At 43.7% G+C, this 26,837-nt stretch overlaps 1 protein-coding gene across 1 annotated transcript in view; it reads left to right on the top strand.

Annotated features, from left to right (window-relative positions):
- Positions 1-24,734, top strand: part of sema4c (sema domain, immunoglobulin domain (Ig), transmembrane domain (TM) and short cytoplasmic domain, (semaphorin) 4C) — a 128,357-nt gene extending 103,623 nt beyond the window's left edge. Inside the window, exons 10-18 of the mRNA XM_037531769.1 lie at positions 1-120; positions 3,284-3,428; positions 4,919-5,132; positions 10,816-10,931; positions 14,826-14,983; positions 15,291-15,379; positions 16,736-16,998; positions 18,498-20,350; positions 22,967-24,734. The exon at positions 1-120 is cut by the window's left edge and continues 56 nt beyond it. Of these exons, the coding sequence (XP_037387666.1) occupies positions 1-120; positions 3,284-3,428; positions 4,919-5,132; positions 10,816-10,931; positions 14,826-14,983; positions 15,291-15,379; positions 16,736-16,998; positions 18,498-19,130 (1,738 nt within the window). The 3' untranslated portion in view covers positions 19,131-20,350; positions 22,967-24,734. The remainder of the gene's footprint in view (positions 121-3,283; positions 3,429-4,918; positions 5,133-10,815; positions 10,932-14,825; positions 14,984-15,290; positions 15,380-16,735; positions 16,999-18,497; positions 20,351-22,966) is intronic.
- The last annotated feature ends 2,103 nt before the right edge of the window (positions 24,735-26,837 follow it).

The following is a 26,837-nucleotide window of genomic DNA, read 5'->3' as shown; positions in this document are numbered from 1 at the left end:
TCGATTGGTCTGTTCCATCCCGGAGCGCCACATTACCTTCAACAACCTGCGGGCCGTCTTCACTCTGCCGACTGCTGACTGGAGGAGCACCGTGTTCTACGGGGTTTTCCACGCCCAATGGTATCTACACCTCCTCCCTCTCTTTCTCTCCATCTCTCCTGTCTTTCTCTCCTTTTTTTTCTTCTTCTTCTCTCAATCTTGCCTCCTTTCTTTCTTCTCTTTCTCCCTTTCCCTCAGTTCTCTGATTTCTCCTGTCTTGCTTCCTTCACTTTTTTTCTTTTGTCTCTTTCTCTTTGTCATCTTTTCTTCTGTCTCCATCCCTCACCGCATCTGTTCTTTTTTTCTCTATATCTTTCACTTATCAGTGTTTTGTCTCTCCTGCTCTCCGTCATTCCTCCGTTCCTTCCCTTTCCTCCTCCAATTCCTTCGCTACTCGCTTTCCTCTGCACCTCCCTCATTCCTCTCTTTCTCTCTTTCTCTCCCTCAGTTCTCTGCTCACTTCTTTCTTGCTTTGCTCAGTTTTTTTTCTTTTATCTCTCTTCCTCTCTTCCCTCCTTTCTGTCTTTCTCATCTTTTCTTCTCTCTCTCTTTTGTCTGTATCTTTTCCATGTTTTGACTCTTCACTTTTTCTGTCTTGCTGTCCTTCATTTCTCTATTCCTTCCCTTTTCTTTTCTTTTCCCTTTGCTACTCTCTTCCTTTTTTCCATCTTCCTCATTGCTCTGCTCTTTTCTCTCTCTCTCTCTCTGTGTCTCTCCCTCTCTCTCTCTATCTCTCTCTCTCTCATCATTTATTCTCTTTTCTCTTTAGCTCTACTTCATGCTTTTGTTCCTTTCTACTTGTCCCATTTTTCTTTCTTGGTCCGGCTTTCACTCTTTCTTTCTCCCCTTCTTCTCTCTCCCACTTTATTCTGCCCCATCCTCTCTCTCTCTCTCTCCCCCACTTTGTCTGTCTCTCTCTCTCCCTCTCTCTGTGTCCCTCTATGTTTCTAGCTTGACTCCACACTCTTTCTTTCTTCTTCTCTCATTATTTCTCTCTCCCTCTTTTTTGTCTTTACCTCTACTTCATGCCTTTGCTCCTTTCCGCCTGTCCCGTTTTCCTTTTCCAGTTCCTGCTCTGCTCTTTCTATCTCTCCCCTTCATTCTGCCCCCTGCCCCGTCTCTCTCTCTCTCTCTCTCTCTCTCTCTCTCTCTCTCTCTCTCTCACTGGTGCAGTTGTGAAAGTCACTCTGTCCTCAGTATTTATAAGAGTGTGACAGTGCCAAACGCCCAGCCGCGCCCTCCTCCCCACTGTAGGAAACGTTGATGTGTAATTATGATCACCAAGACATTCTCAAACTGTAATTCAGCCTCCAGCAATGGCCCAATCATTCATAGCCCCCAACACACTGTCCCTCCCTCCCTCTCCCTCTCCCTCTCTCTCCCTCTCCCTCACAATATCTTAGCTCAGTTCAGTTCTGTAGGGCTTTGTTGGCATGAGTTACATTATTGTCCAGTCAGTAAATAAGAAATATTCATACAGTACTATGCAAAAGTCTGACGCCACCCTTCATATATTTAAAATTCTCTCAAAGCAGCTGTTAAATTACATGCTACTCATTTTTAGGAGATATGCAGAGTAGATTAGATATAAAATAATTCACTTGCATAATAAGTGGGAAAGTCGCAGGAAAAAACACAGCAGCTTCCAAAACCGGAGTTCAAAAAATGATTAAAAGCTACAGAGAAAATGGGGCTCCTAACAACCGCCGGGAAGACCTGATAGGCACCAATCAAACTGCCCCCATCAGATAAACAGCACTTAGTAAAGTCAAGTCAAAGTTTATTTATATAGGACTTTTTACAACAGGCATATTCACAAATCAGCTTTAGAGAAAAATCCAGGTCCGAGGCCCCGTGAGCGTAGACGATGGGTCTGATCTGATATCCGTATGGGCACCGATATTGATGTAATTCACTCATTGGATATTGGATATCGGATATACAGGGTCGATCTACTCACCGATGCACATTCCAGTCCACAGCTTGCGCTGGACCATAAACCCACTGTAATGTAACGCAACGTAAATCAAGTCAAATCAAAGCTTATTTACATCGTGCTTATTACAACAGGTGCTGTCACAAAGCAGCTTTAGAGAAAAGTCCGGGTCTGAGCCCCCATGAGCGTCGCCAATGGCGACAGTGGCAAGGAAAAGCTTCCTAAGAGCAAGAGGAAGAAACCTTGAGAACCAAGGAACCAAGACTCAAAAGGGGAACCCATCCTCCTCTGGTCGACACTGGATAGCAAACGATAACAGCAGAGAATGAGATTTGACCCTCAGGAAAGGTGTTAAAGCCAGAGAAGAAAACTCTATGATCATCATCAGGAGGGTCAGTTCATCCAGGTGAGCTTTGCACAAGGTTGTACAGCAGAAGTTCCATGGTGGTCAAACTGGTCCAGAAGGCTGGTCCACAAGTGGGCACGATCAGGGCAGATGAAGCAACAGCCTCAGACCACACAGGACGGGCAGTTATTCAGCTCAACAAACTTAAAGCTTTCATCTTTGAGACAAACTCAAGGCTATCGGTTTGAGAGGATGTGTAGCTGCCAAGAAGCCCTTACTTGGATAAAAACACCACCCTAGAGTCCAGACCTCAACATCACTGAATGTGTTTTGGGATTACTTGGATCATGAGGAACCGAATATCAACCCGACTTTTATACTGAACTTTAGAAGTGTGGAAAAATATCCCTGCAGATTTTGCAGATTATTGAAAAGAGTGGAAGCTGTAATGAAAGCAAAGCTCTGGGGCTCCCAAGTAGCTGTCCAAGTGTTGGCCCCATTAGGATGTCGTGAGTTCAATCCCTGGTAACGCTACAGCCGTCCATAGCCTGGAGTACCCCCCCCCACCCCCCCCCCCCCCCACCCCATTATTCAACATGATGCCAGTCAGCGCAGGCGTCTGTTAGCTGACATAACAGATCTGGTGGTTGTCTCTTTCCTCAAAGTGTGTTCAGCTGTCCAGTGACGTTGCGTGAGTGGCAGTTCGAAAAGATGTGGTGCTGCTTCATTGGTCACAGAGGAAGCCTGTGCTGCCTTCAGCGATCTAGCGCTGATGGTATCGTCTGAATTGGACTAAAACTGGGGGGAAAAAATAGCCAAGCTGTAGAGGCTACTGTGTAATTTTCAGTGAAATATGTCTTCTCTTTTTTTCCTGACTGTAATCTCAGTAAAAAAGGACGGTCTCTGACTTTGACACACACGCCAACTTTACACTAATCTCTCTCCATCTCCCTCTTTCTCAGGGGGGACGTGGACGTGTCCGCTGTGTGTCAGTACCAGATAGCGGAGGTGAAAAGTGTGTTCGAGGGCCCATATAAGGAGTACCGAGAGTCATCTCAGAGATGGGGGCGATACACGGGACCTGTGCCCAGCCCCCGCCCCGGAGCGGTGAGAGCACAGCCACAGCCAAGCCATGACTCAGCACTTCCAGCCAAAGACACAGCCCATAGCTTTAGCGCCTGAAGTTCAGACCTTAAAGAGTTTACTGTAGTAAATAAACATTGTACCACCATTTACAACCCAGTACAGAGTATATATACACACTAACAGCAAGCGAGTGTTTAAGTGCTCTATTGCATCATATAATAGTTTTGCCGCTCTCAGTTGGAGCATTGGTTGCTCTTAGGACAAGGCATTAAAAATAAATGTGCCATAAAATGTCCCTTTAAGCATTCATGCACAATAGGCATCACAGCAGTGAACACATTTGTGTATGTCCACCCATTCAGTTTACAGCAATGTAGTCCGCCTAGTCACATTGAGATAAATGGAGAAAATCAGAGTTTGTCAGTAACCCTACCAACGCATGTACATGCACTTGAGTAAACAGATAATAGGGAAACTCTGGGTCTTCATGAGTCAGACAGTCATCAGATTTCTGCTTTGCAACCAGCCAGTAAACCCACAGAAGACGTGACGTGACTGTAATGTACAACTCAAAAGAAACATGACCCCACTTTACCTGTAAATATGAACAGGCATCATCTAAAAGACGAGGAATATTCAAATCCTCAATTTCGTCAAACATGTATTTGGTTTCAGCGTGGCTATTAAAGTGTTTTGCTTCGTCTCGCGGCGCCACTGCTCACTTATTTCCGGTACCACGGTCTGTTTTCACACATGCTCAGACCGAGAAATCTGAAAGAAATCAGAGTAAGAGTCCACAGCCAATCGGTTCATTCATTCACATATGCATATCGCTGCTGTCGGAACAAAGCCTCGTATCTCCAAACTTATACCTTTACAGGAGAAGGAAAAAATAAACTTCACGTTTAATGGAAGTCAGTGGAACCAGACGTCTTTCCAAGTCATTTTGGGCCGTTTCTTTTGATCCGTTCATCATTAAATTTACGCAACATGTAAAGCGCAACAGGCGTTTTTAAAATTATGTCAAAAACTGAAAAAAAAGGTTTTATTCTGGCAGCAACTATATCAGTCTAAAAAATGGAGTGACAAAAACAGCCCGTTTCATTCTAAAGTACAAAGAGAGGTGGGGAAATTGTAATATACAGTTGAATTATGACTGTTTACATAAAGCCACACAACACTGTAAGTGTATACTAAGGAAAAATAATATAACAAAATATGTTGTATACAGTAGCACTTTAGGAAGACAACAGCGGTTCTTTCAGCCAGAGAGACGAAATGAGCCGGAGAGTTTGTGTACAGTTTCTGTGTTGTTTAGTTTTCAGCCGATATGCAATGTTCTAAACTAATCTGCTGATATACAATTATGCTGTCAGATAAGATCTGATTACATAGTGTTGTATTACAGAGTTCAGGACAGAGCGCAACTGGGAAACAAATCTCTCGCTCTCCGGTTTCCTTCTTTCTCTGTCTTTTCTCACTCACGTTCCTTTTTTTTCTGTTCCCTGCAGTGCATCACGAACTTTGACCGTGAGAATGGCTACAACAGCTCACTGCAGCTGCCTGATGCCACGCTGAACTTCGCCAAGAAACACCCTCTGATGGAGATGAGGGCAGAATCGCGCCCCCTGCTGCTCACGAAGGGAATTAACTTCACCCGGCTGGCTGTGGACCGAGTCAGCGCACTGGACCAGAGAGCCTACAGCATGCTGTTCATTGGAACAGGTACATGATCTGATGAAGGGTGATACAGGAATGCATGGATGAATGGATGGAAGAAATGGTGCAAGACTGGATGCGTGGATAGATGGGATGGGAGGCATGGATGGACAGTTGAATGCATGGATGGATGGATGGATGGATGGATGGATGGATGGATGGAAGAAATGGTGTAAGACTGGATGCATGCATAGATGGGATGGGAAGCCTGGATGGACAGCTGAATACAGGGATGGATGGATGGATTGATGGATGGATGGATGGATGGATGGATGGATGGACAGATACAGGGATTGAGAGTTGGGTGAATGATGAACACAAGGATTAATTGATAAATGTGTACACGAGTATGGATGGATGGCTTGATACAGGATGGATGGATGGACACAAGCGATGGATAAAATAATAGATGATAGACATGGAAGGATGGATAGATTAGTGGATGAAAGGATGCATGGATGTAAGTGAATGAACGGAAAAGGGATGGATGCAGAGATGATGGGAAAGGAGGGATGGTTATGGAGATGGATAGAGATGTAAAGGTGAACGGAAGGATGGGTGGAGGCATAGAATGGTAGAAGGATGCATGGATGGATAGAGGGTTGCATGGATGGATAGAGGGATGCATGGAGGCATGAATAGATGCAACAGTGGATGCACAGATTGATGTATACAAGCACAGAGGGACAGAAGGAAGGATGGTTGGATTGATAGAGGGATGCATGGATGGATAGATGCAAGTACGGATACAGCATCGGATGAAAGGACGGATGAATAGATGTCAGTGGATGAAGAGATAGTGGGATGGATGCGGATAGATAGACGAAGGAATGAACGGAGGCCCTTCCTGTGAGTGAGCAAAGAGATGGATGGATGCACCGATGTATACAAGAATAGATGAGAGTTCAGATGGAAGGTTGATTGGACAGATGGAGAGAAGAATGGATGAGGTGAGGGAGAAGAAACGGATGGATGAGCTAAAGAATGAATCTTGATGAGCTCCGGTCCTCGTGAGCTGCGCTGTTTGGTGTGGATTCGGTTCAGTTTCACTGTGAAGCTGAAGAGACTGACTGGTGGCTCCATGCATGAGGAAACAGAGCTGCACATTCAGCCTTTTCTCATTCAGTAGTTGTTCGATTGAGTAGGGGAAAAAAGCATCGGCTGAAACCCTGTATTAGAAACCCAATCCTTCTAAAATTGGAGGCCTGATTCTGTCGCCGTGGCTGTTTTCCAGGAAATGTTTTTGCATATAGAAATTGACACCAGGATGAAAGAGTAATACAAAGAGCAAATAGATCCGTATGGGTGAATTTGTGAGCAGCGTTGGTCATATAGCTGAGCTTATTTCAGTGCTTTCCGGTCTCCTCCTACAGATGGATGGATGTATAGATAGCAAAGGTGTGACAGTTGCACTATCGTATCGGTATCGAGTATCTTTCATTTGATGCTGTTCGGGTTGTAGAGATATTTTGCTACACCCATTTTTTGGAGGCGTGGCACCACCAAGAAGCTATTTCACTTTTGTGGAGAAGTTTCCTGCCAGAGATGTGAGAAAAGCAGCTATAGCTGAGCTAAGCAAGTCCGTGTTTTCGTTTATATTGCGTTTTTTAGCCTATACATACACAATACTACATCAGCACACACTGAGACACATTTACAGCCAGATGATTTTTGTTGAAAGGACGAAATAAATGCCTCTTAACATTTGGGTTGCTGACCCCTGGTCTGGACTGAGACCGAAAATCGACTTTGTTCAGTAGGTTTTCGTGCCATTTATGCTCACATTTGTGAGTGCGAACATATCGCTGTTGTCGGCCCAAAAGCTTGTATCTCCGAAATGGTAAATTTATAAGAGAAAGAAAAAAACATTCTGTAGTTTTAATGTAAGTCAATGGAACCAGACGTCTTTCCAAGACATTTTCGGCCGTTTCTTTTGGTCCATTCATCATGACATTTACACACAATGTAAAGAGCAACAGGTGCTTGGAAATTACCTCAAAAACTGAAAAATGACAAAAATGAGATACGAGGTTTTCCTCCAACAGCAGTGATATGTGCATTAGTGAGATCCTGCTGGTGTGGGTTCGTGCCAGGGTCCTCTCTTTAGGTGAAGTAATTTGAGAGCTAATAGCTCTGGTGTGAGGTGAATCTTGAGGTTCAGGATAACCACAGGCGACTCATCGAGAAGGTAGATGTGTGTCAGTTTGTACATCGAGTAATCAGGTTTGACTAATCATGACAGCCCTTAGGCTTAGAATTACTGAAAGGTGGACCACAGCATTAGTTGAGGTCTAGCGCTGAAAAACACAGGCTTTCGTGATTTCATCTGCTTCTAACTCACATGTTTCTGGGTTAGCCCCTTTGTCCTTTTTGGCTTTTCTCCGAAAAGCTAAACAGGTTGGGTGGGTGAAAGCAGGCGCTTCATTAAAGCTAATGCTGCATCTGATTTAGGAGTCTAGAAAATCACTTCTGCCAATTGATTTTGGCGGGAAGGACAGTCGTTCAACTAAAAACACTAAAGATGTGTTTGTCCTTGGTCACCTTTCAGTCGCACACACACACACACACACACACACACACACCAGGGCCAGCTCTGCTCCATGGCTGACCACAATTTTGGCTTCAGTCATGTGTGCACACAGACACTTGTGCTGTAACCTGCCAGGGCCACTGATGCCTGACTGAGAATAAAGCCTTTTCACTTCAGCATTCAGCGCAGTTTGACTAGCTCAGTGTGGCTGCTGTCACAGCATGACTGATATTGAGTCACTGGCACACTCTAGGTCTCTCTCTCTCTCTCTCTCTCTCTCTCTCTCTCTCTCTCTCTCTCACTCTCTCTCTCTCTCAGTTTCTGCACTGACATTGAGTCTGACACACTCTACCTCCCTCTCTCTCTCCCCTCTATCTGTCTCGCTTTCTTTCATTAAGCCTGACACACTCTTCACTTCCTTTCATTTTTTTCCTTCTCTCTCTCTTTCTCTTCTACCTGTTTCTCTCTCTCAGCTGACACTTTCTCCTCTCTCTGTTGCTTTCTTTCATTAAGTCTGACGCACCTCCTTTGCTTTTCTCCTCTTCCATCTCTCTCTCTCTCTCCCTTCTTTCTCTTTATCTACTTGACATTGAGTCTGACCCACTACCTCTTTTTCATTCTTTCTGCCTCTGTCTATCTATCTATTTATCTATCTCTCTATCTTTCATTAGGTCTGACACACTCTTTAACGTCCTCTCCTCTCTCTTTTGCCTCTGTCTTTCTCTCCTCTCTCGCTTTCTCCACTGACATTGAGTATGGCGTACTCTACCTCTTCTCTCTCTCTCTCTCTCTCTCTCTCTCTCTCTCTCTCTCTCTCTCTGCCCCCCCCCTCTGTCTCACTTTATTTCATTAAGTCTGACGCACTCTTCACTTCCTTTAATTCTCTTTCTCATTCTCTCCTACCTGTTTCTCTCTCTCTGTCCACTGGCCCAGGGCTTGAAACTCCTTTTTCCTTTACGCTTTCTCTTTTTCTTAAGTCTGACACGCTTCTTGTTTTTCTCCCCTTCTCTCTCTCTCTCTCTCTCTCTCTCTCTCTCTCTCTCTCTCGACATTAAGTGTGACACACACTGCCTCTTTTCCTCTATCTGTCCATCTATTTATCTGTCTGTCTATCTGTCTATTAGGTCTGACACACTCTTTAACGTCCTCTCTCTCCTCTCTTTCTTTCTTTTCTCTTTTGTTCTCTCACTCTCTCTCCACTGACATTACACGTCACACACTACTCTTTTTCTCTCCACTCTTTCTTTCTCTCTCTTGCTTTCTTGACTCACATTGGGTCTCTGACGCACTTTCTCTTTGTTTCTTATTCTCCATCTCTCTCTCTCTCTCTCTCTCTCTCTCTCTCTCTCTCTCTCTCTCTCTCTCTCTCTCTCTCCCTCTCACTCTCTTCTTGACTGCTGTGCTTTAGAGCGCAGATTTCATACAGCCCTGCCAACGGACACATACGCGTACACGCTGCCAGTTGGACTGGAAGGTTGATTAGCCATTAAACAAGAAGAGCAGCAGAAACACAGAGCCAGCGTCCAGTGTGTGTGTGTGTGCATGCCCATGTGTGTGTGCCTGCCCGTGTGTGTGTGTGTGTGTGTGTGTGTTAGATTGGGTTTTATTTGTCAGCACAGCTCAGAATGTGAAATTTGTCTCAGTACCTACAAAGTTGCTTTACACAAAAACACCCAGCCAGAAACACACACAGATAAACAAACAAAGTGTATGGATTTCTCTGTGTGTGTGTGTGTGTGTGTGTGTGTGTGTGTGTGTGTGTGTGTGTGTGTGTGTGTGTGTTGGATTTGGAGTTCAGGACCCCATTGGCTTCTTAACCCACTCTCTCTCTCTCTCTCTCTATGTCTCTCTCTCTCTCTTCCACAATCGCTCTATCTGTGCTGAAGTAAGAAGGGTCAGTGCAGCATTATCTGTGACAAGCAGTGTGTGTGAAGGGCCATGGAGTATACACACACACATACACACACACACATACACACACACACACATACACACATGGGTCAAATCCCACAAATCTCTCTCTCACACACACGTGCGCGATGGTGTCAGTACAGCTGGGTCTGATTCAATTGTGCTGGAGATAATGTGTGTAACCTTGTACTGAGTGACCGAACTACAGCCGACACTGATGTTCCACTAATGGACCTTCTGTCCTCTCTTCTGTTTCTCCATTCTCTCTCCTTTCTTTCCCTCTCTTTCCCTCTCTTCTCTTCTCCTCTCTTCTCCTTTCTTCTTTCATGCCTCCTGTCCTAATCCTTTTTCTCTTCTCTTTTCTCTTCTCTTCTCTTCTCTTCTCTTCTCTTCTCTTCTCTTCTCTCTTGCCTCCTGTCTTAAGCCCTTTTCTCTTCTTTTCTCTTCTCTTCTCCTCTCTTCTCCTCTCTTCTTTCATGCCTCCTGTCCTAATCCTTTTTCTCTTCTCTTTTCTCTTCTCTTCTCTTCTCTTCTCTTCTCTTCTCTTCTCTTCTCTCTTGCCTCCTGTCTTAAGCCCTTTTCTCTTCTTTTCTCTTCTCTTCTCCTCTCTTCTCCTCTCTTCTTTCATGCCTCCTGTCCTAATCCTTTTTCTCTTCTCTTTTCTCTTCTCTTCTCTTCTCTTCTCTTCTCTTCTCTTCTCTTCTCTTCTCTTCTCTCTTGCCTCCTGTCTTAAGCCCTTTTCTCTTCTTTTCTCTTCTCTTCTCCTCTCTTCTCCTCTCTTCTTTCATGCCTCCTGTCCTAATCCTTTTTCTCTTCTCTTTTCTCTTCTCTTCTCTTCTCTTCTCTTCTCTTCTCTTCTCTCTTGCCTCCTGTCCTAAGCCCTTTTCTCTTCTTTTCTCTTCTCTTCTCTTCTCCTCTCTTCTTTCATGCCTCCTGTCTTAATCATTCTTCTCTTCTCCTGTCTTCTCCTCTGCTTTCCTCTCTTCTCTACTCCATCACTCCTCTTCTTTGTATGGTTTGACTGCAGTGCTTCTCTTCTCTTTCATCACTCCTCACCTAATCCTTTTTCTCTTCTCATTTTTCTCTCCGCTCTTCTTCCACTTTTCTCTTCTGTTCTCTTCTCCTCTCCTTTATTTTTCTTCTGTTCCTCTCCTCTCCGCTCCTTTTCTCCTTTTCTTCTCTGACTCCCTCTCTCCACTACTCCCTTTATAATCTCTTATCACTCTGTTTCTGTTGTTTATCCTGTAGCGGATGGCTGGCTGCAGCGAGTGGTCATCCTGGGGTCAGAAGCTTACGTGATCGAGGAGATCCAGCTGTTTGATTCGCCGCAGCCGGTGGACAGCCTGACCATTTCACACAGCAAGGTAACACCAGCCGGGTTTCCGTCCAGCTGCTGAATTAAATTCAAGAGAATAACTAAAACAGCTGAGCTTAACTGAGTAGTCAGTGTAACCGAGTTCCCATCAGCTCAGTGCAGAAGGAAACTCTACACTCTACACCACGTTCTGAGAGACTCTTCTGAGGAATACGGGGCGAGTCTGCAGAGAAACTGATTTATTTCTTTATGTGGCTGTAATTTAGATCGTAAAAGCGCAGAGAACACAGTGGCAAATATAATGACTGAAGGTCTGCAGCAGACGTCTTCTGTTTACCAACTAACACACTGCTTTTTGAGAAGATAAGAAGATACGAGAAGATCGAGCAAATCGCTGCTGTTGGAAGAAAACCTCGTATCTCTATCTTTGTCCTTTTTCAGTTTTTGACATAATTTGAAAATGCCGGTTGCCCTTTACACTGTGTGTAGAGTTCGTGATGCATGGACCAAAGGAAGTGACCCAAAATGACTAGGAAAAAAGTCTGGTTCCATTGACTTTCATTAAAAGTAAAGTAGGTTTTTTCCTTCTCCTGTAAAATGACCGTTTTGGAGATTCGAGGTTTTCTTCCGACAGCAGCGAGATGCATTGACGCAAAATTTCTCTGACAGAAAAAGTGTTTATTTGGTGACCTTTGGGGATTGATATTATTGAAGATTTATTTGCTGTTTCCATCGAGTCTTAAGTCAAAATAGGCATAAAATACCTTGATGGAAACCCTGCTACTGACCATGGAGGGAAAAAATGGTTATTGCAATATTGGCCATTGCTGCACTGATATCATAGAAGACTGCTGTGCTGTGCAAAAGAGCTCTCTAACCAAGCACATCGTTTATTACCATGGACTCAGAGCATCCTGACCAATCACAGCTTCAGACGAGCTTCTGTGGGTGTTTTGAGAATTGCAGCTACGGCAGCTGAGCAGACCTCTCCTGGCGGAAATGGCTTTAACTACTAGGCCTTTTAACTACTTAAAAATACGTCTTCTATGCTGCAGGGGCCGCATTTGTAGAAGACTTTAATAAAATCCATTGCGTACACTATAGCGGTGTTTATATACACCTCTGACACGCCCATCAACGAGAGAAGACGCACCTCAAAGCCCGTTGCACACCGTTCAACCCGGAAACTGGAGCAAAACCGGATCAAGTCGAGTCAAAGTGTATTTATGTAGCGCTTTTTACAGCAGTTGTTGTCATAAAGCAGCTTAAAGGAATTTTATTTTTTTTTTACTTCATATAGTGCCTTTCCCCTGCTCAAGGACGCTTTACAATCAATACATAATCAACAATTCATAACACAGAACACAAGCACACTCACAAACTCTGTGGTTGGCACAGCTAGCAGAGGAGATTTCACTCATCACGGTACTGGGTCACATAGCTAGCCTGTAAAGAGTCCCGGCTGCATCATAGCTGTGATGTAGCATCACCCAAACAGCCCAAGAAGCCTCTCAGCCACAGATGGGAAATCGCTCTCAGCCACTGTCTCAGTGGATGTGAAGTCCTCAGCCAGCAGGGAAACATCAAAACATACACACAAACAATACAAAACAAACAAAATACAATACAAAGCCAGAGTACTTACAGCGGAGCAGGCGCACGCACTCACACACACACACACACACGCACTCACACACACGCACTCACACACACACACACACACGCACTCACACACACGCACTCACACGCACTCACACACACACGCACACAAACACACTCACACACACACACACGCACACACACACACACTCACACACACACACACACACACGCATTCACACACACGCACGCACGCACTCACACTCTCACACACACGCGCGCACTCACACACACACACACACGCACTCTCACACGCACACACACACGCACGCACACACACACACTCTCACACGCACGCACGCACACACACACGCACTCACACACACACACACACGCACTCACACACACGCACACACACACGCGCGCACACACACACGCGCGCACGCACACACACACGCACTCACACACACACACGCACTCACACACACGCACGCACTCACACACACACGCACTCACACACACACACACACGCACGCACACACATACACACACGCACACACATACACACACGCACGCACACACATACACACGCGCACGCACTCACACACACACGCACTCACACACACACGCACACACACACACACGCATGCGCGCACACACACACACACACGCACTCACACACGCGCGCACACACACACACACGCACTCACACACACGCACACACACACACGCACACACACACACACACACGCACTCACACACACACACACAGGTTTTTAATGTATTACAAGGCATCACAATCACGATAGTAGTAGATAGTAGATTGTCCATATCATGCAGCTACATACGCATATACACACACACAGAGTAACACTTGTTGACACACAAACATACACACACACACACACACACACAGTCACATTCCGGCACCTTCACACACACATGCAGCTTTAATGTCTCTTTCTTCCTGATCCTAATCTCATCACGCTCTGCGGTGTCGGCCCACAGTTGCTAACCGGCTTTGCTAAACGTGGAACCGAGCAGAGGAAAAGCAGATTGTACTTAGAGCTGAAAATGATTATCCCATTATTTCTTCTACTGAACATTATTTCTCCCTCCCTCTCTCTTTCTCTTTCTCTCTCTTCCGTTATCAAACTCTCTCTCTTTATTTCATTCCCTTTCTATTCTCTCCCCCCTCACTTTGACTCACCTTTCTTCCATCCTTCCTCTCACTCCTTGTCTCTCTCTGCTTCTCTTCTTTCTCACTCACACACTTTTCTCTCTCTCTTCCCTGTCTCTATCACACTCTTTCTTTCTCACTCTCTTTAATGTCTCTTTCTTACTCTTCTCTGTCTCTCTCTCTCTCTCTCTCTCTCTCTCTTCTCTGTCTCTATCACACTCTTTCTTTCTCACTCTCTTTAATGTCTCTTTCTCACTCTTCTCTGTCTCTCTCTCTCTCTCTCTCTCTCTCTCCCTCTCTCTTTCTCTTTCTCTCTCTTCCGTTATCAAACTCTCTCTCTTTATTTCATTCCCTTTCTATTCTCTCCCCCCTCACTTTGACTCACCTTTCTTTCTTTCTTCCTCTCGCTCCTTGTATCTCTCTGCTTCTCTTCTTTCTTACTCACACACTTTTCTCTCTTCTCTGTCTCTATCACACTCTTTCTTTCTCACGCTCTTTAATCTGTCTCTTTCTCACTCTACTCTGTCTCTCTCTCTCTCTTCTCTGTCTCTATCACACTCTTTCTTTCTCACTCTCTTTAATGTCTCTTTCTCACTCTTCTCTGTCTCTCTCTCTCTCCCTCTCTCTCTCTCCCTCTCTCTTTCTCTTTCTCTCTCTTCCGTTATCAAACTCTCTCTCTTTATTTCATTCCCTTTCTATTCTCTCCCCCCTCACTTTGACTCACCTTTCTTTCTTTCTTCCTCTCGCTCCTTGTATCTCTCTGCTTCTCTTCTTTCTTACTCACACACTTTTCTCTCTTCTCTGTCTCTATCACACTCTTTCTTTCTCACGCTCTTTAATCTGTCTCTTTCTCACTCTACTCTGTCTCTCTCTCTCTCTTCTCTGTCTCTATCACACTCTTTCTTTCTCACTCTCTTTAATGTCTCTTTCCCACTCTTCTCTGTCTCTCTCTCTCTCTCTCTCTCTCTCTCTCTCTCTTCTCTGTCTCTATCACACTCTTTCTTTCTCACTCTCTTTAATGTCTCTTTCTCACTCTTCTCTGTCTCTCTCTCTCTCTCTCTCTTCTCTGTCTCTATCACACTCTTTCTTTCTCACTCTCTTTAATCTCTCTCTTTCTCACTCTTCTCTCTCTCTCTCTCTCTCTCTCTCTCTCTCTCTCTGTAGAAGTATTTATATATAGGCTCTCGGTCAGAGGTTCTGCAGTTGCCCTTGGCTAACTGTAGTCGGTATCAGTCCCAGCCGGACTGCCTGCTGTCCAGAGATCCGTACTGTGCCTGGGACAGCGAGGGACGCGCCTGCGTACGGATCGACCTCCACCGCGGGTACGAACACACACACACACACACGGGGACACACAAAGACACAAGGACACACACACGCATACACACACACATGCACACACACACACAGACATACACATACAGACACGCACACACACACAAACACACAGACACACACACACTTCTCTCTGAATCATTCACAGCATCATCCTCTGCCCCATAGAACAAACTCTGTACTGTAGATATACTCTTCTCTTCTTTTCTCTTCTCTTCTCCCTTCTCTCCTCCTGTCTTTTCTTCTCTTCTCTTCTCTATCACTACTCATTGCATCTCTCTATCTCTCCTGCAGGTCCATGTCCACACTCACGCAGGACCTCATGCTGGAGAGGTTTAAAGCCAAAGCCAAGTTTGAAAAGCCTGTCTCCATCCCCAGCCCTGGTGAGCTCCTACTGCCCCCTGGTGGCTGAACGGTCATTGAATCTGTGAATGCCAATACAGTGCAGAGGATTCTTAATGTGTGTTTGAGAATATAAGCATAAAACACTGCACTGCAGGTAAAAAATGGGTATTACGGGTAACATCAACCATTGATTTCCACTAGATAACTGATTCATAAACATAGGCTACAAGTAGACCAGCCAATCAATCAATCAACCAATGTGATTTTTTGTAGTTGAATTAAACTACTTTAATTGCTTGTTACTACAAAAAGACATTTTTTAGGTTGATCTGTTTTTTACAGTGTAAAGATAAAGGGAAGAAAGACTGCTACAGATATCAATGACAAAAAGATGTACTACTAGCCTACATTTAAAAGCTGCTGGAAAACGGCGTTAAACTCGCACGTTATCTTTTTAAATTATTAGATATATTTCTACTCTTTAAATGACTTGGATACTTTCCCACCAGTAAACACAAGACATGACAACTGAGTGACGCCTTGCTACCAGCAGCCAGCAGTGGAGGCTTCGCTTTGGGGCTGTTATGTGTAACGGAAGAAGTTTTGTTGGATTTCATCTCAGTTTTACAGAACTTGCAGTTGTCATTTGGGATTTAAAAAAGGTTCAGGACGTCTTTGGCTTTGATTTTAATGCTGTACTTGTTCATTACTTTTAATATAAGTCAATGGAACCAGACATTTTTCCAAGTTGGGCCATTTTATTTAGTCAAAATATCTATTTCAAATTAGGATTGTCAAAACTGAATATATATATATATATATTTGTGTATACACACACATACGCCAATCAGGCATGACATCATGACGGTCATGTGGTCAGGACCCCCATGGACCCTCACAGAGCAGGTACTATTGGGATGGTGGATCATTCTCAGCACTGCTATGTCTGATCCAGTCAGACAAGCGCAACACACACCAACACACCACCACCCATACGTGCTCTGTGAGGGTCCATGGGGGTCCTGACCACTGAAGAACAGGGTAACAGAGTATCAGAGAAACAGATGGACTACAGTCTGTAACTGTAGAACTACAGAGTGCAGCTATACAGTAAGTGGAGCTGATAAGATGGACAATGAGTGTAGAAACAAGGAGGTGGTCATGATGTTAGGCCTGATCAATATGTGTGTGTGTGTGTGTGTGTGTGTGTATGAGTGTGTGTGTGTATATACATATATATGTGTATGTAACCAGTCCACTCATCGACTTGAAATGCTAAATCCAGAATTATGAACAGTTCTGTAGATGATTCGTTAATGACTGGGAACGTGTAACACATAAATATTAAATTATAATATATAATTTATAAGTTATTGTCCCGTCTCCTGTTCCAGAGCATTCCAGGCTGAGGAACGTCACCGTGGTGGTGGGTTCGGATCTGGTCCTGCCGTGCCAGCTCGTGTCCAACCTGGCTCAGCCGTCCTGGGTGCTGAATGACCGGGAGCTGATCCTGTCTCCCGATAAGGACACCGTGGGGCCCCGCTTTGACCGGGCCCTCCGCGCCCTGGTGGTGCCTCAGGCCGGAGCCCAGCAGGCCGGCCGCTACGTCTGCTTCTCCGAGGAGCAGGGGGTGAAGTTCCAGACGGAGCGCTATCAGGTGAGCTTTGATGGTGACATTTTTTGAGAGATGTTTCTCATTTGTTTCATTTCATGCTCTTTCTATCCTCTTTCTCTCGCTCTTTCTCTTCCTTCTCTTTATTTCACAGGCTCTGTCCCCCTCACTCTCTCCATTTCCTCTTTCTGTTTTTTGTCTTTGTCTCTTACCCACTTTCTCTCTCTCTCTCTCTCTCTCTCTCTCTCTCTCCACCAGCTCCCTATTTCACTCTTTCTCTTCTTTCTCTCTCTCTCTTTCTGTTTCCCCCTCTCTCTCTTCTCAGTCTCTTTATTTCACTCTTTCATTCTGTCTCTCCCCTTATTTTCACCTACCGTCTATCTTTTTTTGTCTCTCCTTTATTTATCTTTTCCCTCTCTAACTTTCCCTCTCTCTTTCTTTTCAGTCTCTTTATTTCACTCTTTCATTCTCTCTCCCCCTTTATTTTCACCTACCATCTATCTTTTTTGTCTTCCTTTATTTCAATTTCCCCCCTCTCTCTTTCTCACTCTCTTTCTTCTCAGTCTCTTTATTTCACTCTTTCATTCTGTCTCTCCCCTTATTTTCACCTACCGTCTATCTTTTTTTGTCTCTCCTTTATTTATCTTTTCCCTCTCTAACTTTCCCTCTCTCTTTCTTTTCAGTCTCTTTATTTCACTCTTTCATTCTCTCTCCCCCTTTATTTTCACCTACCATCTATCTTTTTTGTCTTCCTTTATTTCAATTTCCCCCCTCTCTCTTTCTCACTCTCTTTCTTTTCAGTCTCTTTATTTCACTCTTTCATTCTGTCTCTCCCCCATTATTTTCACTGTCTATCATCTTTTTTCACCCACTGTTCTCACTCTCTCTCTGTCTGTTCTGCCCCCCCCCTCTCTTTGCCCCCCCTCCTTTAGCACTATCTACATTTATATTTACAGCATTAAGCAGACGCTGTTATCCAGAGCAACTTACAAGAAGTATCTCATCTAGTTACCGACAGGTTAGAGAGAAAGACGGTCCTGAGCTCAGATACTGATAGAAACAGAGTCACTGTAGATACACAGAGAGAAATGAATAGAGTTAGACACAGAATAATACAATATAATACACTACACTACACTACAATACACTACAACACACTACACTACAATACACTACACTACACTACACTACAGTACAACACACTACACTACAATACAATACACTACAGTACACTACAATACCCTACAGTACAATACACTACACTACAATACACTACACTACAATACAGCACAGTACAATACAATACAATATAATATATAAGTGCAGCTTATAATTCGATGTTCATTTAAGTGCTGTGTGAAGAGATGTGTCTTCAGTCTGCGTTTAAAGACAGCAAGAGACTCTGCCGTACGGACAGCCTTCCTAAATCTTTGTTGATTATTACTGTAATCGTAGCAGTAAATTCCAGAATCACTGCAGTTGAATCAGCAGCTTTAGATCGACGCTCTGATGCACTCACATTATTCTGAACGTCTTCATCTCAGGTGGCGGTGGTGGCCAGCGCTCCGGTCTTCATGGAGGTTCGCGCTCCGGACGCCAGCATGGGGCTCTTCTGGGTTTTGGTGATCACCCTGGGCGCGGCCTGCCTGCTGCTGCTCATCATCTCCCTCTACCTGCGGAGGAGGCTGAAGCTGGCTCTGGGGAAAGGAGCCGAGATGAAGCCCCTGGAGAGCACGCTCGTGTACCCCATCACGCTGCCCAAGGAGCCGCCCACTTTCGTGCCCAGCAAGATGGCCAACGACGAGGACCGCTTCTGGGAGACCGGCGCCAATTACTATTATTCAGACGGGTCTTTAAAAATCGTGCCAGGCCATGCCATGTGCCCGACCGCCAGCACATCCTCACCGAGCGCCATCCCCGGCCAGCCTCTGCACTCCCCCAGCCGGCTGAGCCTCACCAACATCCGCAGCTCGACCTCCAACGGCTACGTCCGGCTGAACCTGAGCGTGGGAGGGGAGGAGAGGGGCAGAGGAAACGGAGGGATGGCCGGAGGAGGGGGTCTGGGCGTGAGCGGCCGAGAGAACGAATATTCCAGCCCGTTTAAGGAGGAATTGAGGAGGACCCTGCAGCAGAGGAGCGTGCTGCCCGACGCCAATCCCGAAGAGTCGAGCGTGTAAAGGTCGCAAACTGACCCCAGAATAACCTCACCTACCTCCCTCCTTCACGGAGAAACATCCTCTCCTTCTCTATCTTCTCTTTTCCTCTCTCTTTTCGCCATTCGACCCATTCTCTCTCTCTCTCTCTCTCTCTCTGCAGACGCTCCGCTAAAGCTGTGTGCTTTTTTTTTTTTTTGTCTTTTTCAACACTTGTTGTTTCTCGCAGCTAACAGCCACAAGCTTCTTCAAACTTAGTGACTTCAATTCTAGCATTCAGTGCGTCTTAACAAGCTGATTTTACACGTTTTAAATGACGGCAGGTCCGCACCCGAAGTGGGCCGCAAAAACACAGGCACAGCTTAGTGACTGGCTAACGGACACCAGTGTAGCTGCCAGTCGAGACTGCGTATGTAGCGGCGCCCCTAACTGGCGAGTGGAGGGATACGCGCTCGTTTGTCGTCGTGAACACGGCTTTCTGGATTTTTTTCACTCTTTTGCCAGCGGAGACGGAGAAAGGTGGGGCCAAGAAATCGGACAAATCAGAACTTTTTTGCGCTAGACGACAATCATGCTTTTCTCTCGTGCAGCAAACCTGAGGAGGAGAAAGTGTGAACAAAAGAAGAGAGGGGAACAAATACAGTGGAGCTGTGAACGAAAGAGAGAACGAACGGACGAGAAACAATCAGACTTTCTACACAGCCCTGTTTGATTTTTTTTTTTTCCTGTTGTCTTTTTTCTTGCAGAATGTCTTGAGACTCAAAGCACTAATATATTGTGATGTTTGTAATTTAAAGACTTTTTTCTGTAATATTCAGACTGATGAAGACGGAAATGGTGACGTCTGTTGGCTTTGAGTTGGAATGTGAAAAGAGATCGACTCTGTCCCCAAACCAAACCTTTATTTCACGCCCACTGTGTGAATAGCTTGGGGGGTAAACTGTATATCATGACTGTACTGGATGTTTCAACAAGTGCATTATTGTGTGCGTTTGGCTGGGGATACGAGGACAGAACGGCAAGTGAAACGAGCCCATAGTCGGAGAAATCTGTGGGTGTTGGAACTTTCTAGAATGCACACTGCCTGTTAAGCATGAATCGCTTTAAATGAACTGGATACCAAACGACTTGGATGGACACATCCACAAGGATTTAAAAAAAAAGGAGACGCCTGATTGGATGCTTAAGCAGACCCGAGGGTGGATTTATACAGCAGTAACCAAACAGAGGCTGACCTGACACAGGTAAACATTTATTCATTTTTATTAAAATCATAGGTAAAGAAATTTGTAACAGTCGCTTTATTTTTAGTAAAGTTATTCACATCGCAGAAAACCTTGTATCTCCAGAATGTTAACTTTACAGGAGAAGGGAAAAACCTGCTTTACTTTTAATGTAAGTCAATGGAACCAGACGTCTTTCCAAGTCATTTTGGGGCATTTCTGTTGGTCCGTTCATCATGAAATTTACACACAATGTAAAGACCTATATGTATTTCCAAAGTGTGTCAAAAACTGAAAAACAACAAAGTTGGAGATATGAGGTTTTCTTCCAACAGCAGCGATGGGATGGTCATAAAAACACAAGCGTGGTAGCCATGCAGTGGCTGGAGTGCATTCTTCAGCTCCATCAGCACCAAATATAATTTCATTTGTATTGATCAGATCAACTGACCCATAAAATCTCAACGTCTTGCTCATTTAACGATTTTTTTTTAAGTGTTTTTTGCAAAATGAGTTTGTTTTTCATATTTTGTCAGATGCACAAGGCCTGTGCACAGTTCTGTATGAATACAGTCAAATGAAAAAGTTTTGTTGATGTTCTAAGTGAAAATAAGTGAACACACCTACAGAGAGCACACTTAAATATGGCGTTTTATTTTGCAGTTTTTAGTGCACAAGTTTAACATATTGGGAAAAAAACGGTAACACTTTATTTGAAGTCTACCTACATAAGGACATCATGACGCATTCATAAGCACTGAATAATGTGTTTATGAAGCACTACTTGAACATTTATTAAGTGCTTATTTTGGTTCTCGCAACCTGACATAAGATGTTTTATGAAATAAATGACATTGTACTGACATAATATGAATAAACCTTGAACATATTTACAGCACTAAACATTTAAAACACTATACATAACTATTTATGTCAGCATTCTTAAGACGACATTGTACTGATATCAGGTGAAATATGCCTGGAAACCACCCCCTATTCCCTCCATGGCGTGGATAAGATGATTGATGCAATTATGTACAGTGTTTTAAATGTTTAGTGCTGTAAATATGTTCAACGTTTATTCTTATTATGTCAGTACAATGTCATTTATTTCATAAAACATCTTATGTCAGGTTGCGAGAACCGACATAAGCACTTAATAAATGTTCAAGTAGTGCTTCATAAACACATTATTCAGCGCTTATGAATGCGTCATAAAGCCCTTATGTAGGTAGCCTTCACCAAAAAAACAAAATATAAAATTTGTCACAGCCACATTTTCTATTGTATTTCTCCAAATATGTGGCATTAAGCAAGTAAACCGTAATTGTGCGTTAGAATGTGCAGATGTGTGTCTCTGTAGATGACGTGTTCACTTATTTCCACTGAGAAAATCAACAAATGTGATTTGTCCAGCAGCAAAACTAAAGATTCGCACACAACAGTTTATGTGCGACGTAAATTTCCTCTAAATAAGTCATAGAGGCGGCCTGACCACACGTCACCATCAGGTTGCTTGTCGATCTTTGTCGATATTTACATCAGTTGCATTGCCTCATCGCACAGCCCCAGTGCCGTCTGTATTGATAAAGGCCTCAGCGTACTTCTCGCAGCTTGCAACGTTCGCCTGGCTTCAGCGAACAATAAGACAACTGCAGACGCCGCGCACATGGCAGCTGTGCGAACTCCACAGACGAAGACACTACATGATAAAGCCTGGGATTGGTTGTTCAAAAAAGGAGCCACGCCATTAAACAAGGATGGGTGACTTTAAGGAGGTTCGGGTTTGGCGGACACACTAATATTTCACCATGAAACTCTCGAGCAAATCGCTGGAACGGAACCTCATATCTCCATTTTTGTCATTTTTCAGTTTTTGACTTCGTTGGAAAGCGCCTGTTGGCCTTTACATTGTGTGTAAACTTTATGAAGAATGGACCAAAATAAACGACTTGGAAAAAATTCTGGTTCCATTGACTTACATTCAAAGTAAAGTAAGTTCTTCCCTTCTCCTGTAAAGTTCCCATTTTCGAGATACAAGGTTTTCTTCCACCGACAGCCATGTGTTAAATAAACAGTGAACATCTCCCAAACGTGAGATGTTAAGTCCGGTGTTCGGTAGTATTAGCTGGTGTTAAGCACCAAAACATACAGGTTATCTTGCATTGAGGTTCACAAGAGGACGAGGCTGATGTCGGCTTCCTATTCGCCAGCTTCTTGTTCGAATTTTCCCGTTCAACCTTAAATGGTGGCGTTGCCACAGTTAGAACTGCGAAAGAATAGCGTTCCATAGGTTTCCATGAACCCTATCATAAAACGATGGTAGCGTCACGTGGCAGCATCCGCGACCGCCAACACAAAATACGTGAGCTCGTAAGGCGCCTTCGGCGTCGCACACACCCCTCGAGAGGCCTTAAGTCTCTAAAATGTTATTTCAAACTGACAAAGCCGCTATTCTGAGCAAACGGGGTGTCCCCAAACTTTTGACTGGGCCGCACAAATGAGTTGTTGTTTCAGCTGGGACCTGGTTCGGTGGCGGTTTGCGGTCGGGGAGGGTTTGGGAGGGTTTGGAGCAGCTTCAGCGACTCAGCACTTCCAAGAGAAACAAGGTGTGTGTTTTTTTCCTCTCCTTCGCAGGGTCTCTGCATCGCGTCCGAAGCTTCAGGCGGGCTCTCGCAGGACACGAAAGGAGGACGTCGTCTTATTTATGCTCGGATGAAGGAGACGGACGTGGGTCATCTGTGTAACTCCAGCGCTGGAGAGGTACTACCACGGACAGCGGGGGTGTCTACTTTGTTGCATGACGTGCTACAGAAGCGCCGTAGCCCACCTTCTCCACAGTCGCCACTGCTGAAACGTTCAACTTCAACTCCTATTCATGGTTGAAAGTCTTGAAAGAAACATTGCGATTTTTTTCTTCTTCTTCTTCTTTTTTCTTTCCGTTTCTTTCTTTCGCCGTGCCTCTTCACGTTGAGTTAAGCCAAAGTAGACTGCAGATGTGTTTTATTTTTCTCTTCTAACCATTTCTTCTTCTTTTTTCGTTTTTCTTATTTTTTTTCCATTCCATTTCTTTATTTAAGTCTGGAGTCCGTCCACTGCACAGAAAAAGAACTGCTCTGTGGAAACTTACTGAATATTCTCTTTGTTATTAATCTCTTTTTGATGGAAAAATATATATATATTTTGTGGCATGACAGCTTTATGATGTTTTCCAGCAGCCGTTGGTTCTGTAGCGATATCTATCATCGTCCATTACAGGAGGGAACTAAAGATATTGGGGTAAAAAAAAAGAAATAACCTCTATAGTGCTGGAGGTTTAGCTGTCTGATTAGTTTTCTACTTCGTTCGTTCTTCAGTCCGCCTTGCTTATTGTGCGCAAGGTAAAAAACAACAACAACTTCTCAGGGTGGGGCTTTTTGACCTTGTGAAATAATAAAGAAAGAAAGAAAAAGCGCTGTGCTGACTACAGGTAGGAGGTTCACTAGTGCTTTCAATTTTGTCGGGTTAACTAGTTTTGATTTAGTTTAATGGGAACGAATCTGTCTTAAGCGATGGAGCCATACGGCCCAGTTTATTGCTGCATTTAGCGAATAAGAGTCTATGAAGGCCAGTGATCAGTTGAGGTTGCCATTTCAAGCTCAGTTCACTGGATAAAGTTACGGGAAACACACGTACGGAGACTTTTCCTAGTAACTGTTTTTCAGTCTCTGTACTTCCTTCATAATTTTACCATTTTTCACTTGCTTTGCTGTCAGTAACCCTGCGATCACACCAGCAGCGATCGACATCGTTGGGTGCCGTGATTTCATTGACGCCGGGCACAAATCAGATGCGTTCTTGCTGAAATCAAATATCCTGGTGTGCTTATTGTTAATTATTCATTTAATCCCTGTCAGTTGGTGAGGGAAAGTGTTTGGTCTTTACGATAGCGCCTATTTGAAGCGAACAGTTACAGGAACAGTTATCTAGGAACCAAAACCAGAGCGTACTGTTTCACAGTGATGGAGATCTGAACTGAACGCTCAATTCCTATTGGTCGTCGCTTTATGGCTTCGCTCCTTATTTGCATAAAGTTAAACTCTGCCAGAGCTGGTTTATGAGGAGTCTGGCTGCTTCCTATTTCGCCTATTATATAAAAAACAGGACGGCAAAACAGCAGAGGGCGCCCACGAGTGAGTCCTCAATGAATGGGAGTAAATGGAGCTAAACGGCTAAAAACAAACAGTTAAAACAGTTTCTAATCACTTACACAGGACTTTCCTTAATTCCAGAAAGTAAACAGATTGATTATTTATTATTTATTTAGTATTTCACAACAAAAAAAACTCCTATAAAACTCACCTGTGTGTTTCCTTTTTTCTACAGCAAACAGGTTTTGGGCAGTATGATGTTAGCATTACTGCCAGCCAGTGCTGATTGGTTGGCGAGCGGAGCAGCTCATTGGCTGTTTGTTCTTGCAGACATCATGAACGTACATGAGGCACTGATTTAAGCTATCAATCAATCAACCTTTATTTTGACTCGGAAGTACATTGAGGGCAACCCTCATTTTCAGTGTAGCCGAGCATTTACAAAAACAGGGATTGACATGACAAAGAAAACAATATCTGTATTTAATTATTTTAAATTAAAAGAAAATTAAAAGAAACAGTGAAAAAACAGATAAAAATAGACAAAAATAAAACTTGAGGTTTAATTGATAAGAGATTAAGATCAAAAGAAGATAAGGGATTAAAAAAATAAATAATAATAATAATAAAAATGAATCAAAATAAGTTAAAAAGTAATAAAGAACGATGAGAAGAACTAAAACAAGAAATAAAAGTTAAGAATAAATAAGATTAAACTAATCTATAACTCGAGTTTAAAAGCTCTTAAAAATATAGTAGCAGCGTTGGAAGTGTTTTATGGTGTTCTCTGTCCAGGACCTGGTTATTCTTTTACATCCATTTTTTTTAGCGTTTATAAACTATGATCGTGCTTGAATGCTAACCCATTCGTTTCGGACTCGCTCGGGAGCGCCCTCTAGTGTTTGAGAAACCTGGAAGAAATTTCAGAGTGGTAATTCTCCTCTCTACAAGTTCTCTGCCTCAATGCTCAATTCCTGTTGGTCAGCACGTTCGCTTTACTCCTTATTTGCATAAATTTAATCCCCATTCAACTTCGCCCACGTCACTTCGCCAACATTCGCGCCGCCTCCTGTCGCCGAAAATCGCCAGCTCTCATTGAAAATAAATTACCTTCGGCCACGTTGTCGCATCATGCCACTGCCGGTGTGAACGCATGGTGAAAATGGACACAACTAGCTCATATAGCTTAAAAAACAAAGTTTTGGCCAGACTTTTGTCCATTTTTACAGATAACAATGTGTCACAGTGTTAAAACCGCATAAGCAAGTCTATTTGACATTGCTTTAACTTCCAAATAACACGGTATACATTGTGTATTATTAAAAATTATGTGTGATATTAAAATTGAGTGTTTCAGTGAATATCCCGCAAAGTTGGAATGAAAACAAGATAGAAATACCATAAAATATGGCTTAAAAACAGCTTGTCGGACTACAGGCAGACGGATGAGCTTTCGCTTGGTGGTTAGCCTTCAGTCTTTACGTTTCTCTGACTCACAGAAAGAGAACGTGGGTTTGTTGAAGCGGTGCTGGTGAAATAAACCACATCAGCCTTGAGATTGGTGAGGATAAGCTTTGCAGTCTTTACCAAGGATGAGGACCACCCAGTTTACATCAAAAGGGTACAATTTTGGCGAAATACATTGGCCGTTTATTGGACAGGGGAAAGTTATTCTTAGAGCTTACTGTGGACACTGATATTGTTCACCCACAAAAGCAAGACTAACCTTATTAGTTAGAAAACTGGGGCTTTAACAACTTGATATGGTTTTGAGGCAAGCTTGTAATGACTGAGGCTCGCTAATTGCTAGCATTAAAGCTATTTTAGCCTCGCAGCTCCAGTGCAAAACTAAGGAGGCCACACGTTGTGGCTGATGCACCACACGGGGAAAACTTTAACTTACATTTGTTTTTTCACCACTCCTTTCAATACTTGAGCGGAAGTGCCGAGATTGAGAAACCTCCGGAGCGCTAAATGCTTTCTAAATCTGGCCACTGACCCACTTTTTACCACGTAACAGACTTTGAAGTTAGCAGAGAAGGACGGAAGTGTTTTTCACGCCTCTCACACACCGTGCATGGCTTGTTTGGTAGCGTTACTAGAACCGTGTCGTCACGAACAGCGTCAGCTTGAGCTTGTTCAACTCCAGGCCACTTCTGCTCTTCTTCTCTGGCTAGATTTTTAATCTGCTTCTTTATGGTCGCTGTTTTTCGCTTTCATTTGTGTTTATCGATAGCTTGCCTACTTTTTTAATACTTGTGTCTTTTGTCGCTGTTTCACTTTTTTTGTTCTTATTATTGTTCTTTTTTTTATTTTATTTTAAGGATTATGTTGAGTAACTTATTTTGCTTGTACAAAAAAAAATGTTGATATTTATT

Source organism: Pygocentrus nattereri, chromosome 20 (assembly GCF_015220715.1).
Source record: "Pygocentrus nattereri isolate fPygNat1 chromosome 20, fPygNat1.pri, whole genome shotgun sequence".
NCBI lineage: Eukaryota > Metazoa > Chordata > Actinopteri > Characiformes > Serrasalmidae > Pygocentrus > Pygocentrus nattereri.
This window is presented reverse-complemented; position numbering and strand designations above follow the sequence as displayed.